At 41.7% G+C, this 25,906-nt stretch overlaps 1 protein-coding gene across 2 annotated transcripts in view; it reads right to left on the bottom strand.

The window, feature by feature from the left end:
- The window catches only part of MAP3K5 (mitogen-activated protein kinase kinase kinase 5), a 212,873-nt gene that overhangs the window by 14,592 nt on the left and 172,375 nt on the right, over positions 1 to 25,906 (bottom strand). For both annotated transcript variants that reach the window (XM_060029910.1, XM_060029911.1), the window contains 10 exons: positions 25,632 to 25,759; positions 24,847 to 24,983; positions 23,810 to 23,915; positions 19,258 to 19,415; positions 16,624 to 16,801; positions 15,886 to 15,906; positions 12,825 to 13,002; positions 12,566 to 12,734; positions 6,750 to 6,935; positions 3,248 to 3,353 (listed from right to left, as the gene is read on the bottom strand). In XM_060029910.1, coding sequence (XP_059885893.1) covers positions 3,248 to 3,353; positions 6,750 to 6,935; positions 12,566 to 12,734; positions 12,825 to 13,002; positions 15,886 to 15,906; positions 16,624 to 16,801; positions 19,258 to 19,415; positions 23,810 to 23,915; positions 24,847 to 24,983; positions 25,632 to 25,759 — 1,367 coding nt within the window. The remainder of the gene's footprint in view (positions 1 to 3,247; positions 3,354 to 6,749; positions 6,936 to 12,565; positions 12,735 to 12,824; positions 13,003 to 15,885; positions 15,907 to 16,623; positions 16,802 to 19,257; positions 19,416 to 23,809; positions 23,916 to 24,846; positions 24,984 to 25,631; positions 25,760 to 25,906) is intronic.

The following is a 25,906-nucleotide window of genomic DNA, read 5'->3' as shown; positions in this document are numbered from 1 at the left end:
GTCCTTTGAATAAGCGTCCATCCCTTGGGGGCACTTCATTACTTTCTGCCATCACAGTATGTTCCAAGTTCATCTTGTATTTCCCCTGCCCTAGGCCTGGAAATCAACCATTTCTCCAAGGAGCTCTGATTCCTTTTATTAGAGAATGGTGTTTAGAAACCAAGATCTGGGTTCTGTCAACAAACACATCTAGGAAAATGTATGTATTGATGATGGTATACTTTTGAGTTTGTTGATTTCTTTAGCATGTCTTTTAAAATTTGGTAAGTAAATTGTAGTATTTTGTCATCTAAAAGGAATTTTTATCAGGGGACTATAAAGAGAGACATTTTTAGTGTTTCTTTGAATCTTAATTGTATAACAAAATCTTTAGGGATATTTGGAAATTTGATGGAATTGTCAAATGCTTGAAATCAATTCCTCTTCTTCATATATTTCATCATTTATATGTTGGTGTACAGTGTACATTGTCTTCCCCTATCCCGAGAGGAATATAAAAAAATACTTTCTTAATGTAATTCTCTAAAATTTCCACTTTTTATTTTATTTTAAAAATTATTACTATTATTTTGGCTGCACCACACGGCTTGCAGGATCTTAGTTCCCCGACCAGGGATTGAACCCGTGCCCACTGCCGTGGAAGTGTGGAGTCCTAACCACTGGACTGCCAGGCAATTCCTTTTTTTTCTTTGGTCCACTTTTTAAAATGCTTCCAAACAGTCATTTCAGTTGTCATCAGAGACCCCTAGTGGCCTCAAAGAAGCCAATTCAGTGGAAGGACAAATAACTTTCCTTAGCAAACCCTCTGCATAAAGAACGTGCCTTGCTCTGCACATGGCTGGGTTGAAGCAGTGCCCATCACGGGGACACCCATGCGAGGAGACATGCCTCGCTGCACTGTGCCTGTCACTCTCTCTAAACTTAACAGTGTTTCACCTACAGTGTGATAATCAGTGTGCTTTATAAACTTTATATTTTGGAAGAGTTTTAGATTTACAGAAACACTGCAAAGATAATACAGAGAACTCCTGTATACCTTCCACCCAGTTCCCCCAGTACATCTTATGTAACTATGGTACCTCTGTCAAAACTAAGAAATTAACATCAGTACAGTATCAATTGTATTAACTAAACTACTGACTACTTTCAAATTATGCCAGTTTTTCACTGATGTTCTTTTTCCTATTCCAGGATACAATTCATTGCATTTAGGTAATCCATTTTAAAAGGATTTTTTTTTAACAAAAATTAGATTAACAATTTATATTCTAGTTAAATTATTTCAAAGTATAATCCCTCGCTCCTCTCCTCATTTGAGCATTCTTAATTTAGGCTACTAGTGGATATAACTCATGGCCTATACCTATCGCTTTTACTGATACACACCTAATCTCTCTCACCTCTTGTATCTTTTGGGTTTACAACACCTCTTTGGTACATTTTCCACATCCAAGCTTATTCCAGTGATCAACCATCTAAACATAAGTATGTGCTGACTTCCTTAGAGCATTACAGTAGGTTTCCATCAGCTTTAGATTCCTCAGGTTCACATCCCACCGCTAGTCATGCATTTCAAAGGCTCTCTAGGATTTTTTTCGAAGTTCTGCAAATATTTTCACACTGATTTGTTATAACCAGGTGAAACTCATTTACTTATTGTTTCAACCAGTATTTATCAGGAGTCTATTATTTTCCAGGCACCATGATGGACAGTGTGCTTAGCACAGAATAAAATAAAACAGACCCTCTGATGAGGGAAACAGCTATTAGACAAGAAAATAAAAGCAGTTTCTGATTGGTGCAAGTGTCGCCAATGGGGAAAAACCATTTCCAGGGAGAGAGAGTGATGGCGGAGCCTACTGTAGACTTCGGGGTTGGTCAGGACTCTGCAGAGGCATGCTGTAAGGTACAAGAATGCAAAGGTAGGTGGCAGGAGGGACGAGGGGTGCAGGTGCGCTCTTTAGAGGAAGAGCATGTTCAGGGACGTTAAAACTTCTTCCATTCCATCCTTTCATAAGAAAGAAAGAAGTTAATTCCTCACTCTCAAACCAAACAAGGTATTCTGAGAGAAGAGAGGGAATTCCACAACTCAGAAGGGTTGATGATAACTTAAAAGTTTGTGGTACCATTTATAAATAACATAAAATTTAAAATGTTTCATACTTATATTTTTAGATTTCTATTTTAGAACACTTTATAATACATGTAAAATTAGTACAATAGAACATGTTTCTAATTCGTATATCTAAATCAATCTATTTCTCTATCCATATCCACACATCACACACACACACACACACACACACACACACACACACACACACACACACGTACGGTGGAAGAGCTCTGCTTAAAAGTTTTATTAATGGGTACACTATCAAAACACGTTGGGGGCTTCCCTGGTGGCGCAGTGGTTGAGAGTCCGCCTGCCGATGCAGGGAACACGGGTTCGTGCCCCGGTCCGGGAAGATCCCACATGCCGCGGAGCAGCTGGGCCCGTGAGCCATGGCCGCTGGGCCTGCGCGTCCGGAGCCTGTGCTCCGCAACGGGAGAGGCCACAACAGTGAGAGGCCCGCGTACCGCAAAAAAAAAAAAAACCACTTTGGAAGATTGTCTTAGAATATGAATACATCTCTCCCTCACTGCATAAAACCTGGTTTCATGAACACTACCCCTTTCGTAGCTCACTGCAAACACAGCTGGGACCTGTCTAGCCCAGTGATTTCTAAACCTGGCTGTGTATCAAAATGACCTGGAAGCTGGATGAAAATCAGGTTCCTGGGCTGTATCCCCAGCAGATTCTCACCCAGTCCGGGACGAAGCTCTGAAAGCTGTAATTTAAAGAGCTCCTTACATCACACAGTTCATTACATCACTCAATGCACTGGCAGGTGTGGGAACCACTGGTAAAGGATGACATGGGAATATGTTTTGTGGGCACAGATATCTGTATATTGAAATGCATATGTATTTGGGTCACCTGTATAGTTTTCTCTTTGTCTTCATATCCAACTATGCTCTTTAAAGACAAGGAAGCAAGTCTTCCTCATTCATAGTAAACGTTTTGCTGGGTGTACCATTGCTCAGACTATATGCACTAGATAAATATTATTTGGTGGCGTTGAAAGATTAAAAAAAAAAGGTTAACCTGGTCTTAAAAACAGTGAGGAGACACCATAAATGATAATGAACAGTCATTGAAATTATCAAACACTAAATATTTACCAAGTAATTAAGTATTTCTGACCTGGAACCAGAATGGTAATGGCTGTCTGCACCGCCTTTCGGATGATACTGTCTAAGGCAAACATCCAGTGTGGCTTGATATTATGATTCCGAAGAACTTTATTGACCTGGAGGAAGAGAGTGACATTTGGTCTACTTTAATATTTAATTGCAAATAACCTAGCTGATGCACACATCTGGACGACATTCCATCAACAAAAATAACTAAAAGGTTTCTTTACCTTGAATGGTGGATAATTTCTTTATGTCAGCGGAAAACAAATGCAAAATTGCCACTTCAAAATGAAGTTTGGTGACCCTCATGTAAGCAAGTGAGATACACCACTTAAGTGAAAGGCAATCTGGTTAAATGGGAATGTTGCCTCTTTGGGACTCAGAACCTGTAGCTTCCGCCTTTCACGATGTCAGCAGATTGGATGGTGGAAGCAGTAAAGGAGGAAAAAAAGAGTCCAAGGGGATTTAAATAAAAGTGATTGCTATTCTTAAACGTTATAACTACTGTTTAACACAACCAAGTGCTGCAGCATACTCTGGTGACTTGGAAACAACAGTAAAGGGGGAATATGAGCACATACATGCTACCTACAGATGTGCCACAGTGCACGCCTTGTTTTCCTTCCCACGCTTCCTTATATCTTACTTTTTTAATATTTTTATTGGAGTATAATTGCTTTACAATGGTGTGTTACTTATACCTTTTTAAACGGGGGAATAATCTGCCAAACTCTTCCAGAAAAGCTGTTCACATTAAAAACCTTTGTTGTCAGGCTATATTTTTTTAGTGACTAGTAATATTTCACATATTTAAGTAGACACTGAAGTAGATATATGCATTACCTTTCTTTTTCTCTTCAAAAATTATGGTAAAATACACATAACATAAAATTTACCATCTTAACCATTGTTAAATGTACAGTTCAATGGCTTAAGTACATTCACATTGTTGTGCAAGCATCATCACCTTCCATCTCCAGAGCTCTTTTCACCTTGCAAAACTGCAACTCTACACCCATTAAACAACAATTTCCCCTTGCCCTCTCCACCCAGCCCCTGACGACCACCATTCCACTTCCTGTCTATGAATCTGACTATTGAAGGTATCTCACATAAGTGAAATCATACAGTATTTTTGTGTCTGGCTCATTTCACTTAGTGTAATATGTCAGAACTTCCTTCCTTTATAAGGATGAATAATATTCCATTGTATGTATAAGCCATGCACGTTACCTTTTAATTTTTATTTATTTTTTAAAATATTTATTTATTTGGCTGCACTGGGATCTTTAGTTGCAACATGTGGGATCTTTAGTTGCGGCATGTGGGTTCTTAGTTGTGGCATGCATGTGGGATCTAGTTCCCTGACCAGGGATCAGACCCGGCCCCCTGCATTGGGAGTACGGAGTCTTAACTGCTGGACCACCAGGGAAGTCCCCACATTACCTTTTTAAAAATAACTTTTATCATAAGGCTAAGAGAGGCTTATCTAAAATTTGAGTTAACTCCACTAATTTCTGGTTGACATGGGCATCTAAGAAAAGAGGCTATTTTCCCAACAGGGCTCTGACTCGAGATCTAAGAAGACGCTGGGGAGAAGGGGACCTAGCTGTAATCTCACACCAAAAGCTGGAGCTCCAGTTGCTTATTCCTGCCCTTGGTCCATCTTCATCAAAATCCCCCAGTTTAGACAGCAGTCTGTCTGAGGAATTCCTCAGAATAGTTGCTCCTAAGGAAGCGAACCATTGCAAGGTTCCCACCTGTTCTAGGAAGTCCTTTCAGACTGATTTTGTCCTGGTACTTTCATAAAGGACTTGCCTGTTTATTTGACAAATGCCGGTATAACATTTAGTAACTAAGAATATTTCTCTCGAGGGTCACAAATAGTAAATGGAAGAGGGGTCCTTTATCACCACGACCAGCTTCTCATAGCCCTTCATTAAACAGTATATTATATCCGGCCCATTCTTTGGGTTCATTCCCATCCTGGACAGTGAGTGAGCAAGAACGGTGTGTGTGTGTGTGTGTGTGTGTGTGTGTGTGTGTGTGTGTGTGTGTGTGTGTGAGAGAGAGAGAGAGAGAGAGAGAGAGAGAGAGAGAGAGACCTGGCCTGTGGCCCAGGATTACAACTTACCCACTCTCAATCTGAATTCTACTCGCCTATTTGCCTTCCAGTCTCTAGGCTGGGAGCCAAATGTGTAGGCAAGTACAAAGTCACTAAATTATTTCATTTGGTTCGCAGATGGCTGGGGCTCGCTAGTTACAGAGTGAGTGTGCCTTTAGCATTTAATATTAGTGATAGGCTTTGCTCTCATTTTCCACGACCCCAATCGAGTCAGGAGCGTTGCCCTGCCCACAGTACAGCACAAGACTGAGCGGCTAACACAGAGCTCCCGAGAGCACAAGTAGCCACTGAAGGATTACAATTTGGTTTTAAATCAGGGATCATTTGATGCACCAAATGCAATTGTCAAGACATCGCCTATGTAGGAGCAATAAACACATTAGGAGTGAGTCAGTTTGGGGAATTTAAATAAAATCATGCAAAGTGCTTCCCTATTCACACGACAGGCACTGTCAAGAACTCTCTCTCTCTCTTTTTTTTTGAATTTTATTTTATTTATTTTTTATACAGCAGGTTCTTATTAGTTATCTGTTTTATACATATTAGTGTATACACGTCAGTCCCAATCTCCCCATTCATCCCACCACCATCCGCCCCCCCTGCCACTTAAGAACTCTCTTATTTCAGTCTCCCACACCTCGTAAGGGCCTTCCGGGAAGGACCTCAGGCTTTTTTTGGTACACAGTTCCACAAACAAGTCTCATTCAAGAATATCGCATATGGTTTGAATCAGGCTTCTGGAAAACTGGCTTCAAGTTTGTGTTGCATAGCAACTCAATATGAGAGAGAGGAATCCTCAGCGATCTCTCACCAGATCCTGTGAATTAATTTTCATCCAGTGATGCCTTGTGCTCTGAAGTATATTGCTGGCTAGGAAATAGTGAATATTTATTAAACAAGTATGTTTAAAATGTTCTGTATGGAAACCACAGCAGGGCGGAAAAAAATTACCGATCATTCCTGTCTGTACGGTTACATTTTTCTCAATGACCACTAGATGGCATGTCTCATATAGAATTAGAAAGTGCAGGACTAAAGTGTGCTCTGTTGCTAAAATCATCAAAATAAATAGTGACTGACTACATGATTTGATAAGAACAAAGTGCAGCCATGGGAGATGTTTGTGAGTTTTGTTATTTTCCATGGTGTTCAATTTTATGTGTATCTAATCTGGGGAGATACAAGATTACACACCAAACAACAAATCTGGTGCTTTGAGGCACACGGACAGGCAACCATCTCATACTTATTTATGATCCAAAGAGAACAGAATTGATCAAAATTATTAAAGAAAGAAAAGATAAAAACTTATGTTCTTATCCTATTTTTCTGACTAATTTTGGCTGGAGTCTGCGGGAAAACATGGGCAAAATATCATACTTACAGCATCTTGAAAACCGAAGAGCACCACCTGAACTTGACTAATGCCGTGGCTGTCAAAGTCCAGCTCCAGCTTCAGCTTGGACAGGGTGGTGGCTATGATCTTCCGGTCAGTGGACCTCACAAATTCTCCGAGGCTCGCGACGAGGGTTGTGATGTGCTCCCATTTTAGTTTAGGTTCTTCGGCCCCCTGTGAATAATAACCAATAATCTGTCGATCAGATGTATCTGTGCTGGATGTATCAGCCATGGGTCTGCCATCCCACAGCCGCTGCCAGAAGAACTGGGCTTAGAAATGCCCCCCTGCTAAGGGGAAAGACCATATTTGAACTATATGGCTCCTTCCCTGGCAAAAAAAAGAGAGAAATTATCAGACTTTGGGAGGAAAGGCACCTGCCCCATACATTGTCTAACAGTCATGTTATAGTCAGATAGACAAAGCTCTGCCCAAACAGGGACAGGCTGGGGCCATAAGATTCCACTCTCAGAAATTTTAACTGGGAGCTAAAGAGAGATTCAGCCGTAGGATCTCAGGCTCAAAGTCTGCCCAGAGAGATAAGTCATAAAATAGGGGCAATGGGACTTCCCTGGTGGTCCAGTGGTTAGGACTTTGCCTTCCAATGCAGGGGGTGCAGGTTCAATCCCTGGTCGGGGAGCTAAGATCCCACATGCCTCACGGCCAAAAAACCAAAACATAAAATAGAAGCGATATTGTAACAAATTCAATAAAGACTTTAAAAATGGTCCACATCAAGAAAACTTTACAAAAATATAATAAAATAGGGGCAAGAGTACATCCAGTTATAAGGAAGGAAGGAAGCAGAAACAACTGAGTAGAGAATGATGATCAGTAGGGAGAGAAGTGGACGGACACAGCAATGGCACACCAAGTGGGCCAACAGCAACCGAGCCAGAGGAGAGATGTACAGACTCCTGGGACTTGAAGGCCCTTGGAATCACACTCTAGTTTCAGCCTGTGTGAGGCGCAGCTAGGTGCCGTGGTTGGAATTAACCTGAAAAGGCCACTTCCCTCATTGCTACGTGTGTCTGCCTACATGTCTGCAGTCCTTCAACTGCCCTTAAAGCGCGTCAATTCCTTGCAGTCAAAAGGGGCTCGCTTTAGACTCCACCCGGGAAAACTTTCCCTACCCACTGATAAGGCAATTAGTTATAAGAACGGACCAAATGGATGACTTCACATATTAAAAATTAAATACAATATTTAAACAAATTCCCTCCCTCAAGTTGAACTCTTTTTTTTACTTTGAGCAAGGAACATTGCTTCCTTAAAGGAAACACAGTAGGATGTTATTTATCCTCATTTAACTTTAAGAAACAACTGGATTTTTATCATGCTCATTTCTATCTCATATTGCACATTTTGTTATTGCATCATTAAAATTAAATTCCTCAGCTGGGCTGTGAAAATTACAATTTCTAGGAGTCTACTAAAATAAACGAGAAATGTCCCATCAAGTTCTTTCTCTCAATATATTTTCATTTGGGAGCTCCCTCTCATGTTTATGTTTTGACGAGAAAAGATTATATTAAAAAGCTTGAAAACTGTCATTAAGGGAATATTTTAAAATCAGACTGGGAACAATTATAAACTTTGTTTCTTTTCTTACCACGAACTAAATTACAACCAAAGTAAAGATTCATAGGCAATATCACAGTAGCATGAAAATATGTTCAAAAAGAGAAATGTGAGTTATTCAGAAATTGGAAGCTTATCTTAGTGAAAAATCAGTTACGTGTTTGCCAGCAGTTTAAATAGCAATCATTTTTTGGACATTAGCTTTGTTTTCACAACAGAAAAACATGCTGCTTCTGGTTTTTGGTGCCACTGCCCTACAAAGGAATGCTGTCTACCCTGGGAAATGTTCTTCTGTCTGGGATATTTCATCACGTACCTAATGGTTATTTCTGTTCTCACTCCTGCCTCCCCGTGTGCACTCATTAACGTGCCTTCATGAACAAGCATCTTAGGTACCAGGTGAGACTGATTCAGTATCAGAAAGTAGCATCTGACAGTGAGCCTTTCCCGAGCACCCAGAGGACCATCACAGATTCTCCTGCAAAGGGGCTCTCTCTTCTTTATCCCTTAAACTTCCTTAAAAATGGAGAGTGGATTTCAGAAGGATGTTACAGATTGAAAGGGCTTTCATGGGCCGCTTTGAGGACCTGACCAACATCTACCTTTCAGTCTTGTTCGAAAGGGTAGGCTTAAATGTAAAGATGTATCTATTAATAGAAATATTTAATACAATGAAAAGACTTATCTCCATCTGGTAGTAGAAGAGAATTAAAGATACTAGGTAACTGTTATTAGCCTGCTTGATAATGATAATAATAACAATAATAGTTAACATTTGTGGAATACGTTCTATCATTATCTCAATGATTCATGATCTTAGTTACTCCTTATAGCAACCCTATGAGGTGAATACCATTGTTTCTTCTATTTTATGGATTAGGAAATTCAGCCTCAGAGAGGTTAAATAACTTGCTCAAATCACACAGCCTTTATGTGGTGGAACCAGGCCTCAAAGTCAAGTTGAGGCTGAACCCAAGCTCCTAATCATTACCTTCTATTGCCCCAATCAGCTGGATGAACCAGCAGTAACCTTGGGGCAGAACCTGCTCTATCACAAGATCACCATGGGATGCCACAGGAAAGGGTTCATAGAGTCCCCAGCAGTACAGTCAGAAGCACCCTGTCTATCCCTTGACGATTCTGGATTTACTAAGTGATTCTGACCTCAGAATCACTTCTGGTCCCCACTGGTTACTTCATGTTGGTGCACTGAGGCATGCCCTCTGACAGTCGCTTTTAAGTTTTTCTTTCCTTTCTCCTTTTTTTTTTTTTTTTTTTTGCAGTACGCGGGCCTCTCACTGTTGTGGCCTCTTCCATTGCAGAGCACAGGCTCCAGACGCGCAGGCTCAGTGGCCATGGCTCACGGGCCCAGCCGCTCCGCGGCATGTGGGATCTTTCCAGACTGGGGCATGAACCCGTGTCTCCTGCATCAGCAGGCGGACTCTCAACCACTGTGCCACCAGGGAAGCTCCCCTTTCTCCTTTTATAGAGAACATTCAAGCCTGCTTAAAAAACTAGGGAGTCACAAACACTTGAATAGGATTAACCAACTCCAAATTTAAGAATTTCAGCATGGTCATGAAACCTGCCAGGTTCTTTGCTGAGGGCTGGGACAACGACACTAACCAAGGCAGTCCCTGCCCTGATGGACCTACAGTCCAGCAGGGAAGACAAAGAAAACCCCCAAACAAGCAGATACTTTCTGTATTAGAAAAGCACACTCATTGGGGATGATTATGAGATTTAAGCAATCCCTGCGTTCTGTGTTTCTGACCTAAAACAGAAGCCTTCATTCCACAGTGGCTGCTGGTGATTCCCTCCCCCAACCCAAACCCTGTCCCCTCCCCTGGTTTATGTTTCTCCCAGCACTTGTCACCCTCTGGTGTAGCAGTGGGGAGAGCAGTGTGGTACTTGACGGCACAGACCCTGGAGCCAGGCTGCCTATGTTCAAATCCCGACTCCATCACTTGGGGCTGCATGGCCTCGGTGAGTTACTCAACAACTCTGTGCCTCTGTGTCCTCATCTGCAAAATGAGGATACTAATAAAACTAGTGCTGTAGGACTATTATCAAGAGGATTAAGTGAGCAGAGACACAGGAAATACTAAGAACAATATCTGGCCCATAGAAAGTGTTTGCTAGTATTACTATATATTTACCATATATAGAAACATATATGTAACACACATAGTATGTAGCAACATATAACTATATATTTAACTATATTTGTTACTATATATTCAACTACACGTTTACTGTGTTTTTATTGCTTTTCTTCCTCCACTAGAATGTCAGCTTCAATGGGATGCAGATGTTTTTTCTATTTTGCTCACTATAGTGTCCCCAGCACACAGAACAGTGCCTGGCATCTAGTAGATGCTCAATAAGTATTTGTTCAATGAATGACCTCCAATTACTGTCCAGCTGTTCCTTCCGTCTAAACTTGATTCCCCTTCTTATCTTACACCATCCGATTCTCAGTCCTTGAATGACCACAGTGAAGAGACAGAAAGGCAAGAGTGACAGCTAAAGGTTCCAGACTGCTCCTGTCTCCTCCACCTCTCCAGATTCTTGCATGGCATCCTCAGCACTCATTCTACCTCCAACTCAGAGGCCTGGCCGCCCCTCAGCCCAGAGCACCTCCCTTCTGGGCCTCAGAGTCCCTGCTCGCTGGAGGCAGCTTCCCTTAAGGACCCAAGTCAGAGTTTTCCCAGAACCTGGAAATTTCAGTTCTCCCTGTACCCAGAGACCCTGCTGACACACACATGGCCTTTCAGCTCCTCCTACGGGATCTAACGATGTGAACACTACAGAATTCCTAAGGTGATGGAATCAGCAGAGAAACTTAGTGGGGTTCTGGAGACAAAGACAAGCAGGGGCTATAGAGCAAGAGCTGAGAAAGAGAGAGCCTGGCTCCCTTTACATCCCAATAAAAGCTGAGAACAGGTAAACTGCTAGACTGAGACTAAAACTTGACCCAATCCCTCCAGCTCCATCCATTTTTGCAGGTATTTTCCTAGGACAGAAGGGAGGGAAGAAGTTATGTGTCATCCACAATGATCAGAGAGGGACAGGTGGTGGCCACAGGTGCTAAAGCAGGTACACAAGTCCCTGACGCCAACAGAATTGAAAGAGGATGCAAGTGTCATGTCTGGGCCAAGCATGTCTGGGAGGTTTACACCCACAGGGGGCCTGAGCTTCTGCTCCAGGCACAGGAGGCATCACCTACAGCTTGGAGGTGGGGGAAACCCTATTTCCACTGGGGCAGAGTTCAGAGGGGATTCTTCCTCATTTCTGTAAACAGAATCCCAGGGAATACATTTTCCCAGGTATTATGGATGAAACAGTGCCATTCCCCCCACCCCCCAATTCATGTTTTTAAGCCTTAACCCCCAATGTGACCGTATTTGGAGACAGGGTCTTTAGGAGGTGATTAAGGTTAAGTGAGATCATAAGGGTGAGGCCCAAATCCAATAGGATTAGTGTTCTTATAAGAAGAGGAAGAGACACCAGGGGCACACAGAGAAGAAAGGGCAGGTGAGGACACAGCAAGAAAGTGGCCATCTGCAAGCCAAGGAAAGAGGCCTCAGGAGAAACCAAACCTGCCAACACCTTGCTTTTAAACTTCCAGTTTCCAGAATCGTGAGAGAGAAATTTCTGTTGTTTAAGCTACTGGGTCTAAGGTATTTTGTGACGGCAACTTAGCAAACAAATACTTCAGGGAAAAAGAATTTGACTGACCAGCTTTGTTTTTCCATAGCACGAATGGCCTCCTAGCACGCTAGATAATTTACTTATTATTGCCCATCACCTTCCATCTAATTGTAGCCCTCCAAGCACAGGGGTCTCTGTTGAATTTGTGATGTTTCCCAAATGCTCAGAGGAGCCAATGGCAGGTACCCTCATGCTAATATCAGAATTAGCAATTCACATGGCTCAGTGCATGTTTATTGACTGAATGAATAAACAAATGAATGAAGGGTGAAAAGGTGTGTAGGGACCAGCTGGAACTTCATCAACATGAAAATTTTGCTGCTGACTTAAAAATAGCTTATGTTCAAAAACCCAGTTTCTGTGTTAGGGATCTGCCTATCCCTGGGGTAGGTTTGTTTTATCATGAGGAGAGCAGCAGCTTCCTCATGTCTTCACATCACGTGTGACAGTTCCAAGTGGTTATAACAGTGTTAAAATAGGGGAAATGAAGTCTCCATGAGGGGTTTTACCTGAGCCAAAGATTCCATTAAGTTTCTCACAACTTTGTCTTGGTCTTCCGTCAGGATCCTGTGAAGCGTGGCCCGTCTCTCACTGTCCTTCCTCAGCATAAAGAATCCGGAATCTTTTTCTTCAGGAGAAGGTGGAGCGCTGTGGTCTTCAAAATTTTCGTCAGGGATGCTGCAATAATTCAGACAGCACAAATCACAATTTTCTTCACAAAATGACACACAACATACTTCTCTCACCCAAAACAAGCCAGGTCTTTACCCAAGAAAGAGCGTCCGTATTCCTCTGACATCTTTTTCTCCGCAGGATTTGGCTCTTGTTTTGAAAGAGAAGGGATCCACCTTTAACTCCGTGTCTGGAGAAACTGAGCCGTACTCACTGCTACTGCTGGTGTCCTCCACCAGGACAGGCACTGGCAGGGAGATGCTCCGAAGATACTCTGCGTGTCACGAGAGGGGGAAGGAGACGATTAATGCTTCTAAGAACGTGCACACACGGACACACCTATTGAAAGACAGCAAGATTATTTGTCAAGGGTCTCGTTTCAGTGAGTAGCAAAATTACGCTTCGTAAGAGGCTGGTCGTGGGACCACGGTGCCTCCCAATGCTCAGTGTAACCCATGCAGGGGGTCGGCGAGGAAAGGGCCTCCTGGGCTCTGAAAGGAGTATCTCAGGGATGTGAAACTGGAGGAAGCACCAGGCCCAGCATTTCTGGGTTCTGAGCCCTTCGTTTTTATTGTCCTCCTATTTGGAAGGTCATTGATGAGTCTTAGTTTTCATATCTATAAAATAAAGGACCAGATTCATAATTTGTAAACTGTGTGCCTCAGAAGCTTAAGGTTCACCTGTTTCTTGGGGCTGCCTTGGATGGGGTGAGTGAGTAGGATTCTGTGATTCTAGAACAGAGGTTCCAACCCTGTTTTTCCTGAAACAAATATGTTCTTTCAGTCATGTATCAGGGCTCTGCTTAAGGATTCATATTTAAAAAAAAGGTTCTTTACTAAACACAGATTTTGGAAACTAATGGACTAGATGATCTCTTAGGTCTTTCCCAGTTCTCAGACATTATGATTCTATAACAAATGTAAGCTTTTATTTTATTTTGATGGAGACTGAACTGGCACAACAGGAGGTGCCTACATTTCATCAAATACTGGTTTTAAAATAAGTAATTTTTGCCAGAAACATCTTTACCAAGCAAATCAATGTCTCAGGCCAAGAGGGCAGAACAGAAAGGGATGGGTCACTGGGAGATAAAAAAAACATCCAGAGAATTCAGGAGGCCTGGAAGAAGTTCTGAGAGAGGAGGAACAGGAGGGTTTTTAGGAAAAGGAGAGGGGAGGGCTTCCCTGGTGGCGCAGTGGTTGAGAGTCCGCCTGCTGATGCAGGGGACGCGGGTTCGTGCCCCGGTCCAGGAGGATCCCACATGCCGCGGAGCGGCTGGGCCTGTGAGCCATGGCCGCTAAGCCTGCACGTCCGGAGCCTGCGCTCCGCAACGGGAGAGGCCGCAGCAGTGAGAGGCCTGTGTACCGCAAAAAAAAAAAAAAAAAAAAGGAGAGGGGACTTTTGGACTGTGGTCTACAATAACCACCTATGGCAGTTGCTAAGCATCTCACATGTGTAATCGTTTTTAATAGTTACAAAGACCCATGGGCAGGTTGTCTAACTGAATCCACTGGACAGATGAGGTGACTAAGGGTAAGTCATTTCCAAGGTCCCCCAGTTAATGCATGAACCCAGCTCTGACCCCAGTGCCCATCCTCTTAATTCTGACTCTATAAAATCTTAAGATTCTAAAATATCTTTTATTTTGGCTGTGCAGCACGTGGGATCTTAGTTCCCCAATCAGGGATCGAACCTGTGCCCCGTGCAGTGGAAGCGCAGAGTCTTAACCACTGGACTGCCGGGAAGTCCTTTAAGATTCTAAAATATCTTAAGTTAGACTCTAAAGCCAGAGCAGAGTCCCCAATGCTCTTGAGTCATCCTGAGTGCAGAGGGGGGAGGGCGCGTGGGAAAGGTGACCCAGAGTTGAGCAGGTGGACACCTTCCATCTCACGCTTGTTCTAAGGCACATGCTCACCGAGAGGGCTTGTGGGCAAAACTATCAGCTTAAATTCTCTCTCTCTAGCTCTCTCTTGCCAAGTGTGTATAGTTGAGTTCACATAATTTAAATATGTGCGTGATGAGAATGTTTCCTAAAACAAAAACCGACCCATATGGAAGGGATAAAGCTATCATGCATTGAGCTTCTGGGCATGGCTCCAGCCTCTTTTGGTATATATTTTTTATTTTGTTCTCAGAACTAAATCTGTGAAGTAGGTACTGTTCTCAACATAGAATGCCTGATGAAACAAGTAAATTGCTGCCTGTCACGTATTTAGAAAGTGCCTCAGTTGGGATCAGAACCAACTTCCAACTAAGTCCAAAGTGAATCAACTTCTGCTTAAGTCCAAAGTCAGTGCCCATTTTATGACACCAAAAACAGGCTGGTCGGGAGGCTGTGGCGCACCCCGGGTCCTCCTTGTGAAACGCAGTGACTGCCTTCCAGCGTCTAGGCTGCTTGTGGAGAAAGGAAGAAAGGGAGGGGCTTCTCTTCACAGAGTTCTCCTTGACTCTCAGAATTGATGGAGGAATCTGGAAAGGCTGTGGCCAAGAAACCCCAATTACTGGGCCTCTTCTCTGGCCCGAGGCACCTTAAGGAACCTTAAGGAACCTGCAAAAGACTGCCCCTGGCCTGTGGGAGAATGCACACGATGCTCACAGTGAACAATTAAGCCCCCTGCCTACGTGATCAACAGCTCATCCAACTTAGGAAAAGCCAAAGCCATGGTCATTTCTTTCCTGTTCCTTGAAATGCATTAGTTGATCTTCCTAGAGCAAATTTACCTTCCTAGTTATGATCTGCAAAGGCCAATATTAAAAATCACAACTTGTCCTGACCAACTAAATCCAGAGAGAATATAGGACGTCAAAGCTGACAGAGGAAGGTGTCTGGCATTGAAATTTTCCACAAGAAATCCATTAGGTGGCCAACTGGCTCCTCAATAAGAAAGTATGGACTCTTCTCAAATTGAAGATTTCAAAAACAGTCACCATCTTCCATTTAGGGAGGAACAATGGAAGCCTCTCTCATGAAGGAGAAAGGTGAGGGGTTTTCTGAAGGAAGGAACCCAGCCAGGCCTGCAGCCACACATCCTTAGTACCCAGAGGAGCCCCTCCATGTAAGCAAGGAACAGAGGATGAGGCTCTTTGACAGGCAATCTAGAGCTTAACTGTGATGCAGCAAGCTTCAGCTCAATGGACAATATAAAAATAAACTCACCATTCGATCCAGCTGAAAGAGCTGTGGAAAGAAAAGCAAACACAGCAACATAAGCACGCGTTGGGTGTGTTGTTGAACTAAGAAACCAACAAAACATGAAGTGAATGCTTGAAGTGAGATTGATGTCCTTTCCAGACATTCAGTCTGCCCATGTCATCCCACATAATCCCCAAAAATGCTAACAACAAACAAATCATTTGCTTGTTTTTTTTTCTGAAATGAGTTATGGAAATTATTGCAAAAAGACAATTTATATTTTCACACTGCTATTTTATTTATAACTGGCGATCTTCTCCTTTTTTTTTTTTTGAGGGGGGGTTCATTATTCAGAAAGATAGTCTCCTCTAAGAGGCAATGAGTATTTTCTACTACCTAAAATTGAAAGAACATATTATCTAGATGGCTTAGAAGTTTAACAGCTCTGTAATAGCCCTATAGCCCATCTGTGGTAATTTGGAGTTTCAGCTTGAAAAGGCTACATTTCACCCCTTTAACTTTGATCTTTGTATCACCAATGCTAGTATATAGATGCTTATATTCTAGTTCCCTAGTAACCATGTGATGGAAGATTATTATGTGTGAGGCCCTAGCGTTTGTGAAACTGATGGTAACACTGCTTCCTGACCAGTTTTCAGTGATGTCTTTAAGCAAATTAGCTTACTTCTGGAAAAATCTTCCACCTTAAAAGTTTAGGATTTAGTGACTATGACCTATACCCCCTTCAAGGCAACGACATACCTGAAAGCTTAGGTTGTGTCTTTTTCTTTTTGCTTGAAACTTTTAAGAAATCATCCATAAGCAAGTCGTTAGCACAGTCTCTCTTGTCAGGGTCTGGTTCAAAACATTTCAATATGAACGCTTTGGCCTCTGCCGACATGGACTCTGGGATCTCCGGGTGGACTTTAAACATTCCCACCTAAGACACAGCACAACGTGACTTCTGAGTGACCATCTTATCCCATGGGCTCTGGGTTGCATAACCTGGTCACCTAATGCAACAACCTCCTTTATCATATACTACAAGTTCATGGCTTTTCTCAAAGTGAGACAGGACTTGTTTTCTGTAGGTTATGGAAAGTTTCCAGAGCACTTTTGTAAGTTTATCAATGACACAGGCATAGTAATTAGCTTAAGACAGTAGACAGCAGCACTATAAAGTAATAATTCAGTCCTCAACGTTTTGTGCTTGGCTTTTCCATTTATGAGATTCACTGAATACTCCCAGCAACCCAGTGGATTAAATATTATCCCTGTTACAGCAATGAGAAAAATAACCTCACGGGTGTGAGGTTATATGCTTATGAAAAGGCAGATCTGGTATTTGAACCTTCATTTGTTTGGCTTAAAGCATATGTTGTTTCTCCTGTGCCATGGTTTGTGAATGTTTTCCCTGTCTCAAATTGCCTACATTAAAAGAGATATTTAAAAATACTTAAAATTGGGACTTCCCTGGTGGCACAGTGGTTAAAAATCCACCTGCCAATGCAGGCGACACAGGTTCGAGCCCTGGTCCAGGGAGATACCACATGCCACGGAGCAACTAAGCCCATGTGCCACAACTACTGAGCCTGCACACTAGAACCCGTGAGCCACAACTACTGAGCCTGCATGCCACAACTACTGAAGCCCGCGTGGCTAGAGCCTGTGCTCTGCAACAAGAGAAGCCACCACAATAAGCCTGCGCACCGCAACGAAGAGTAGCCTCCACTCTCCGTAACTAGAGAAAGCCCGCGCAGCAATGAAGACACAATGCAACCAAAAATAAATAAATAAAATAAATACATTTATAAAAATAAATAAATAAAAATACTTAAAATTAAACAGTTTTTCTATAACAATGAGAACTTTCTTCGCATTGACGTCACTCTAATTTTCTTTCAGTAATGTTTTCATGTATTTAGTACAGAGAAAACTTCCTAAGGAAATCTTCTTTGTTATTAAATAGCTTATATGAATTTATTATTATATAGATAATAAGATATAATTATCTGTAATAATTATAAAGCCTTTACTATGTGTCAGACACTGTTCTAAGTGCTTTGCACATATTGTCTTATCCACTCCTCAAAGCCCTTTTATTAGATAGGTACTATTTTTATACCCATTTTATAGATGAGGAAACTGAGACACAAGAAGGTTAAGTAATTTACCTAAAGTCATCAAATAGTTTGACTGTGTCAGAGCCTGGATTCAAACTGTGCCAGAGTATGCTATCTCATCTAAAGCATGTTGTATAATAATCCCGGCACCGTGTGGGTAACAGAGGAGCATTTCAGAGTGAAGTCCTAGAGACTGGTGAAAACTTGAAAGACTGGCCAAGAAGAGAAAGACATCCATTCAGGTCCAGAAAGGCAGCTCCCTGAGCAGCTCTCATTGTTCTTTCAGGTTTGGTTACACTACTATTTCTGTATCAGCAGTAGCCTATCATATTGTCTCTTAAAGTAAACCAAGCTTTGTACAAACACAGAAGGGTACGTACTACGTGGTCCCTCATAAGAGGCTATTCACAAACGGAGTAAGTACTAGAAACACGATCAGTGGCAGGGAAAGGAATAACAAATTATGATCAAAAGTCCGATGCCTTAGAGAATAGCAGACATGTGAGCTTTACTTCTTGGGAAACAGGTGTTCCGCTTAATGTTCTTCTGGCTTGGTGGAGTGGCAGGTGAGGACTACAGGGATTCATGGGCAGGTCATTGTTTGCCCAGGACCCGGATGCTGAAGCTGTGGCCCCTGGGCTCTCTCAGGCCTATTTGTATATCATGTGCTCCCTATTTGCATATCATGTGCTCCCTATTTGCATATCATGTGCTCCCTATTTTGAGAGATGGAGCTGCTTCCTTTCCCACCCCCAAAACAGTTACTAATGGGCAAATGAACAGGCTAGAAGAGTAGACAGATGAGAATAAGTTTGATGTACTTAAAATAGAAACTATGCCCTTTTATCTACGGAGCCTTCAAACTATTATGATAGAGGAGTAAAGGAAAATATGTCTTTAATACCTAAATGGAGAAAACATGTTTTTATATCTCCCTCAGTGGAAGATTTTTCAGACTGTGTTTCCCAAAGAGCTTAAATCATCTTCTGTGGAGTGATGTGTTATTTATACTGCATGGTGAAAGGGCAGTCACAGGAAGTTACACTGAATCTCACTTTACAGTTGGGAAAACTAATGTGGAGAGAGATGCTCCATGTGAGGCAGAGGTGCTGACCAGGGGGAGTGAATCTTGAACTTTATATCTTACATTGTGCTTACTTAGGCTCCTTTCATTTTACCTAAAAAAATATGACATACGCACATGGAACATCCAGGAGCTATGAAGAGCTTTAACCACTGGTTTTTAAGACATTTAAGACATATGAAATGTGACCTTGAACATAGCTGCTTGTGGTTCCCCCAGTTCATAAAAGGGTGGTTTTCCAGTGGCCATTTCAATGATCGTGCAGCCCAAAGACCAAATGTCTGCTGCTTTCCCGTAGCCTCTTGGTCCTTTATCTATTATTTCTGGTGCCATATACTGAAGGGTACCTGCACATAATTCAAACACAGTTACACGTTAAAAAGAGAAAACAGATGAACACCTAATGACAGTTTCAATTTCTTTATATAAATAAGGTAACTTTAAAAGCATGATTTGGAAAAAAAAAAAAGCACGATTCGGGTCTTAATAGCTCATCTTCTTTGAATTCCAGTTTTATATGCTGTTAATAAAAGGGGAAATAGCAGTTTTCATAATGGATTTCATTGGTGACATAAAAACAGCATAGTAATATTATCTGTTTACAAATAGATACTTTCTCCTTTCCTAGATAGTTGATTATAATTGAGGCATCATTTCATTGGGACCTCTTAGAAACTTCTAACAATCACTTGAGAATAACAGAAAATATATCAACACACATTTTTCTGCAATCAGTTTTTCAAATACATGAAGACTCCCTTTATGTATACTTCTAATCTTTTCCAGGAAAAATTTAGGTCATTCATCCATTTCCTTAGTCTGTTATTTCTCAGTTCCTGATTGAATGCTCAGTTCTTCTGTTTTCATTCTCATTTCTTAACCATGAAAGCATGAAGATTCTGAAAGTCACTGTTAAAAATAATGTAAATAGGGGCTTCCCTGGTGGCGCAGTGGTTTAGAATCTGCCTGTTAATGCAGGGGACACGGGTTCGAGCCCTGGTCTGGGAGGATCCCACATGCTGCAGAGCAACTAGGCCCGTGAGCCACAACTACTGAGCCTGTGCGCCTGGAGCTTGTGCTCCGCAACAAGAGAGGCCGCGATAGTGAGAGGCCCGCACGTCGCGATGAAGCGTGGCCCCTGCTTGCCACAACTAGAGAAAGCCCTCACACAGGAACGAAGACCCAACACAGCAAAAATTAATTAATTAATTAATAAACTCCTACCCCCAATATCCTCTAAAATATATATATATAATAATAATAATGTAAATAATTTTGGGTGTACGTTATTCTGTAAATCTAACATACGTGGCTTCTGCTGTGAGCCTGTGGTCCACGGATAACAGATTTAATGGGTCAAAGACAGGTCATGAGCCATCAGTATAGACAAACCACCAGAGTTTAGAAGAATAGAAAGAAAAAGAGAGGAGATTTAAAAGGCTTCACGGAATCAGAAAGTCATAGAGTGTGGTATGACGCAAAGAGCATTAAGTGGGGGCCAAGAACTCCGGCTCTAGTTCCGGCTTCGTATATCCCAAGTGGACACTCAATTGCAATTGTCTCATTGGCTCAAACTAGAGACTAAATTTATACATCTAACCTGTAGTGATTTCTCAAAGTCCAGCAATGAGTCAGGAGTGTGAACAGGAACAGATAATTGCATATCCCTGGCTTCTGATATACTCACACAAATGATATAACCCATCCGAGATGCCATAATGAATTATTTCAAGTTCTGAGGCATTTGCCAAAAGAGCCACTTCAGTATTTTCTGATTCATAACCAAAGTGACAGACATTTTGATAAATACAGGCAACACCTTTTATGAATGCCCCATGCCTGATTTATAGGTGAAAACTGCTACACAAATTTCCTCTAAACAGTTCCTACAAAATCCACTATCAAAGGCTAGAAACTGGCTGTGTTTATAAAAATAAGGAGGGCTTCCCTGATGGTGCAGTGGTTGAGAGTCCGTCTGCCGATGCAGGGGACACGGGTTCGTGCCCCGGTCCAGGAAGATCCCACATGCTGCGGAGCGGCTGGGCCCGTGAGCCATGGCCGCTGAGCCTGCGCGTCCGGAGCCTGTGCTCCGCAACGGGAGAGGCCACAACAGTGAGAGGCCCGCGTACCGCAAAAAAAAAAAAAAAAAAAAAAAAAAAGAAGTGCCCAGGGAAGGGCTGCCATGTAAACAGGGCAATCACAGGCCTCACTGAGATGACATCCGAGTTAAGGCTTGAAGGAAGTGAGGGACTGAGCCAGGCAGAGAGTTGGGAGAAGAGTGTTATAGAAGGAAAAGCATGTGCAAAGGCCCTGCAGCAGGACCCCGCCTGGTGTAATGAAGGAAGTGCAGGAAGGCCTGTGCAAGGTGGGAAGGATAGGAAGTGGGTCTAAAAGGTAACAGAATCCGAGTAGGTCTGAGCCTTGTCCATCATTGTAAGGACTCTGGTGTCTATTTACTCAAAAAATAGAAAGCCATTGAGGTCTTTGAGTGATAGGGCTTGAATTATGTTTTTACAGGATTGCTCTGGCCGTGGTGTTGAGGGAAGACCGTAGGGGCAAGAGTGGAAGCAGGGAGAACAGGCTATTGAGGTCATGCAGGTGAGGTGGGAGCTGTGGAAGGAAGGAGGAACTGGTCCAAATTTGGACACATTTTGAAGGCAGAGCCAATAGGTTTCCTTGGTGGATTGAGTTGAAGCGTGAGAAAAGAGAGGCACCATGGATACCTCTAAGTTTGGAGTGGCCAATCGAGACAGAGAAGAGGGTGGGTGGAACAGGTTTTGGGGAGAAGCTAATTCATTCCATTTGGCATGTTAAGTCTAGTTGAATTGCAGCTCTTTTCCTTACTAGATTTGTGACCTCAGGCAAGTTATTTAACCTCTTTGAACCTTAATTTTCTCACCATAGACTGGGAAAATGATACCTAAGGATTAGGGCTAATATATGAATTTCAATGAAATAACATATAATGCACTTAACAGGGATGCAGTAAGCGCTCCACAGGGGAGTAGTTGCTGCTGCCTTCCCTCTCACCAAATCACGAAGAAGTCACACAGGTCACTGTCTTTCAACTCAGTTCATCAGAGGTTGCCTACACCTGTGCCTTGGCCAGCACTGAGTTAAGTGCTGTGAGGTCTGCACACCCCAGGCCCTCGTGATCAGCGCTGGAGACAGACCCACGCATATGTGTCACACACATCACATCATGAGAGGTCAGTGCAAGAAGTCCAGGCAAAGGGGTCCTGGAGGACTGCTTTACTACAACTTCTCTGGCAATTAAAAAAAAATGTTTTAAAGATAAGCAGCAGATAGTAAATTAACACCTGGCCCAAATCAAGAGTCTGAAAGTAAGGATTTTCTTTGCAGAAATTACTGAGTCTTGGCACCATCTAAAGTGACTCTTGCCAAATGGAGGGAGTATGAGGAAAAGAAATGTAAATATATTTAAAGTTGCTAGAAGGATGAAATTTATTTTGTTCAAAAAAATACATTGTAAATGTGTTTAATTCTGTGCCCTGAAATACCCACTGCCGTGAGAGTAGGAATGGGGTCAGAGAATTTGCTGATTGAATGTTCTGAGGCGAAGCCTTATAGACTTTCTCTCTCTCTTCCTTTCCCCTTTCCAGGCTTCCAGAACAGATTCTTCAGCAAGGTGGAGAGAAAGATGGACTGGGCAAGAAGATCAAAGCAAAGAACAAGGGGTAGATTACAAATCTGAGTTCTATCGTTTCTTCTGGGTATGAAGTCCCTTCTCTCTCTCAATTTCCTCATCTGCAAAATGGAGGCCATGCCACCTCCTCACAGAATTCAGAAAGGGGGACATCTGTCCATTTTGCTTTATATTAGACCAAAGATAATTCATTATCTTTTTTTTTTTTTTTGGCCGCACCATGCCACTTGCAGGGTCTTAGTTCCCTGACCAGGGATTGAACCCAGGGCCAAAGCAGTGGAAGCACTGAGTCCTAACCACTGACCGCCAGGGAATTCCCAATAACAAGAACTTAACATTTCATGAGAATTAGCAGAATAATGGAGTGGTAAAAACTTGGAGTGGAGAGCAGGATTGGAGTTCCAGATGTCCTCCCCATAACTGTTGGGCAGTCAATCTCTCTGAGCCTCTGTTTCCTCTTGGCTACTGTCACCTGTTTGGAAATCACTTTGTCTCCACCCTCCCAGGATTTTGCTCCAGCGGCAGCTCAGTAGCTGCATTGCCTAATTTCTCGGGGAAAGTTTTCTCCCCACCCTGCTTCTGAGTTAGTGAGTCACTTCCTTTTTCTGAATTGAAATCTTAGTTATTTATGTGCTGTGTAGGGAAACAGACCACAGGGAGTAAACAGATTAGGAAAGAGGGAACTCACAGTCCAAATGGGAAATGATTAAAGTATAAGTAAGAATCACTGAGAGGCTGGGCTAAAGAAACGTTAAAAAAAGGAATCTTGTCAGGATTATAGTGGTTGTAGACCAACCAGGAGAGAAGTAATGACATGAAAAGAAAAACAAATAACAAATTGAGAGTTAAAAAAAAAATCTTCAGCGGCATTAAGCAGGAGCCTGAGCGAGTCATATAAATACCAGGTAAGAAATGGGCCAGATCAAATTCTCTATAACATTTTTCAGGGCATCAAAAGATATCAACATTAATGTTGGTGAGAACACAGACTAAATTTCTCTCTCACATTATGCTCAAATGCAGCAATTATTTCTTTAATTACATAAGGTCTCTATCATCATTGCAAAAACATACCAGTAAAAGTTTCAGTACATGGATTTATGCCAGCAAGCCTCTTTGATGTCCCGAAATCAGAGATCTTGAGAACACCACTATAGGTATTAATCAACACATTGTCACCCTAGAGAAGAGAGAATTTTAATCAAAAATGTTACCTTTCTTCCAATATTGTTTGTTGTTGGCTTGAAAGTCTAGTAAGTAAAGGTGTCCTTACAGCAAAAAGGACACTGATTGTATACTCTTCCTTAATAGTTAATCTCAGTAGTGAATTCTCGACACCACGACACCACTTTCGTTTACATATTATCAGTTCACAATCTGCTACTCAGGTCACAAGGTCAAACGAGGTTTACAGATAGTAGGGGCTATTTGTGTGTGATATGGGTATGATAACTTACAATATTTTTAACTTCTCAATCACTTTCCTTTCTTTTCTATGTTGTTTTATTTTTTTCCTGGAATATTTAGGGGCAGCACAAATAAATGGGTATTTGGGTTGGTTTTAGGGTAGTAATATTAACTTACTTTCAATAGTCCAGACTTTGTCATAAATTGACTAGTTCTGAATCTTTCCTTTTTAAGGAGAATTTCATAAATTATCTAATTTTAGTTCAACACATGAGTATATGATACTTGTGAGAAGTGGGGATTTTATTTTTTCCTTCTAACTATTCATCCATTAATTGAACAAATATTTACTGAGTAGTAAGTATACAAAGATTAACCAGCCTGTAAGCCTCTCGGGAGCAAGGACCATATCCTGTTTAACTTTGTTCTGCTGAGCCACCAGTCCCACAGGGCACCTGAAACAGGGCCAGGCATATAGTGCAAACTGAATCTTTTTTGGTTGAACATGGTTAAGGGGTTTATTCCTTGAGTAGAAGAGATAAGACATGAATATCAATAACTGACTCAGGGCAGAGTGATATATTTCTGCTGTTTCTAGGATTTACTGATCATTCCAAATTGCTACCCATAAGACAATATGACTTTTGCAAATAAAACAATTACTCATCAGGGAACTTAGGAGAATGAATCCTAGCTCATCCTACCTTTATATCCCGGTGAACTATCTGATTGTCATGGAGGTATTTTAATCCTTCCAGTATTTGCTTGGTATAAAAGCCAATTGTTTGCTCGTTGTCTTTCAGTGGGCCCCATTTGGAACGAAGGAGAGCTGAAAGACTTCCTGTAAGTAGGGAGAGACAGTGGATAAAATCTTATCCAAATGAATTCTTTAAAGCACATTAATAATGTACCATGAATTTAAGCTAACATTTATTGGTTATTAACAGTGGCCCAGGTACTATACTAGATACAGTACTTGGGCTCAAATATAAATAGGAAAGTGTCCCTGCTCTGAAGATGGTCATTATCAAACACAGTCAAAGACCGCTCAGTTTGCTAACCTTAATCCAAGTCACGATGATTGATACAAAAACAGTTCTGATACTTATTTATTGTCCCCTGATAAACTGTAAGGTAATGTCATATGTCAAATTTTTCTGTACATTTAGACAAATTAAGACCTGTAAACTAGTAAATCCCATTCAATTTTACTCCTCTTCAAGGCCCTAGAAACATATATTTTTTTAAGTAAGTTGTTTTCTGAGGTTTTCCTATACTTTATTTATTTATTTTTATTGAGATATAGTTAATGTACCATATTATATAAGTTTCAGGTGTACAACATAGTGATTCATAATTTTTAAAGGTTACATTCCATTTATAGTTATAAAATATTGGCTATAATCCCTGTGTTGTACAATATATCCTTGTAGCTTATTTATACATAGAAGAAACTTACACTTTTTAAAGAAAGAAAACCATCTCTTACCCCCTGGGACCTGCTCCATGAAGATTTTAATGAAACCATTCTCACTGAAAGAGCCCAGATACTGAACAATATTTTTGTGCTTCAGATGCTTATGCAGTGCTATTTCTTCATGTAGGGGCTGGGAGTATCTGAAAGACATGCAAATGCCAGTGAGCTAATTATGTAGCCAGACTTTTGTGTAAAAATTTAAGCAATACAAATGGAAAATTCCCATATATGAAATCAAATATGACCATCTAAGGCCTTTATTTCTCATCACATAAATTCTGTGAAGT

The sequence above is a fragment of the Delphinus delphis genome, chromosome 14 (genome assembly GCF_949987515.2).
Source record: "Delphinus delphis chromosome 14, mDelDel1.2, whole genome shotgun sequence".
In the NCBI taxonomy this organism is placed as follows: domain Eukaryota; kingdom Metazoa; phylum Chordata; class Mammalia; order Artiodactyla; family Delphinidae; genus Delphinus; species Delphinus delphis.
The sequence above is the reverse complement of the archived record's forward strand: the minus strand, read 5'-3'. Positions and strand labels throughout refer to the sequence as shown.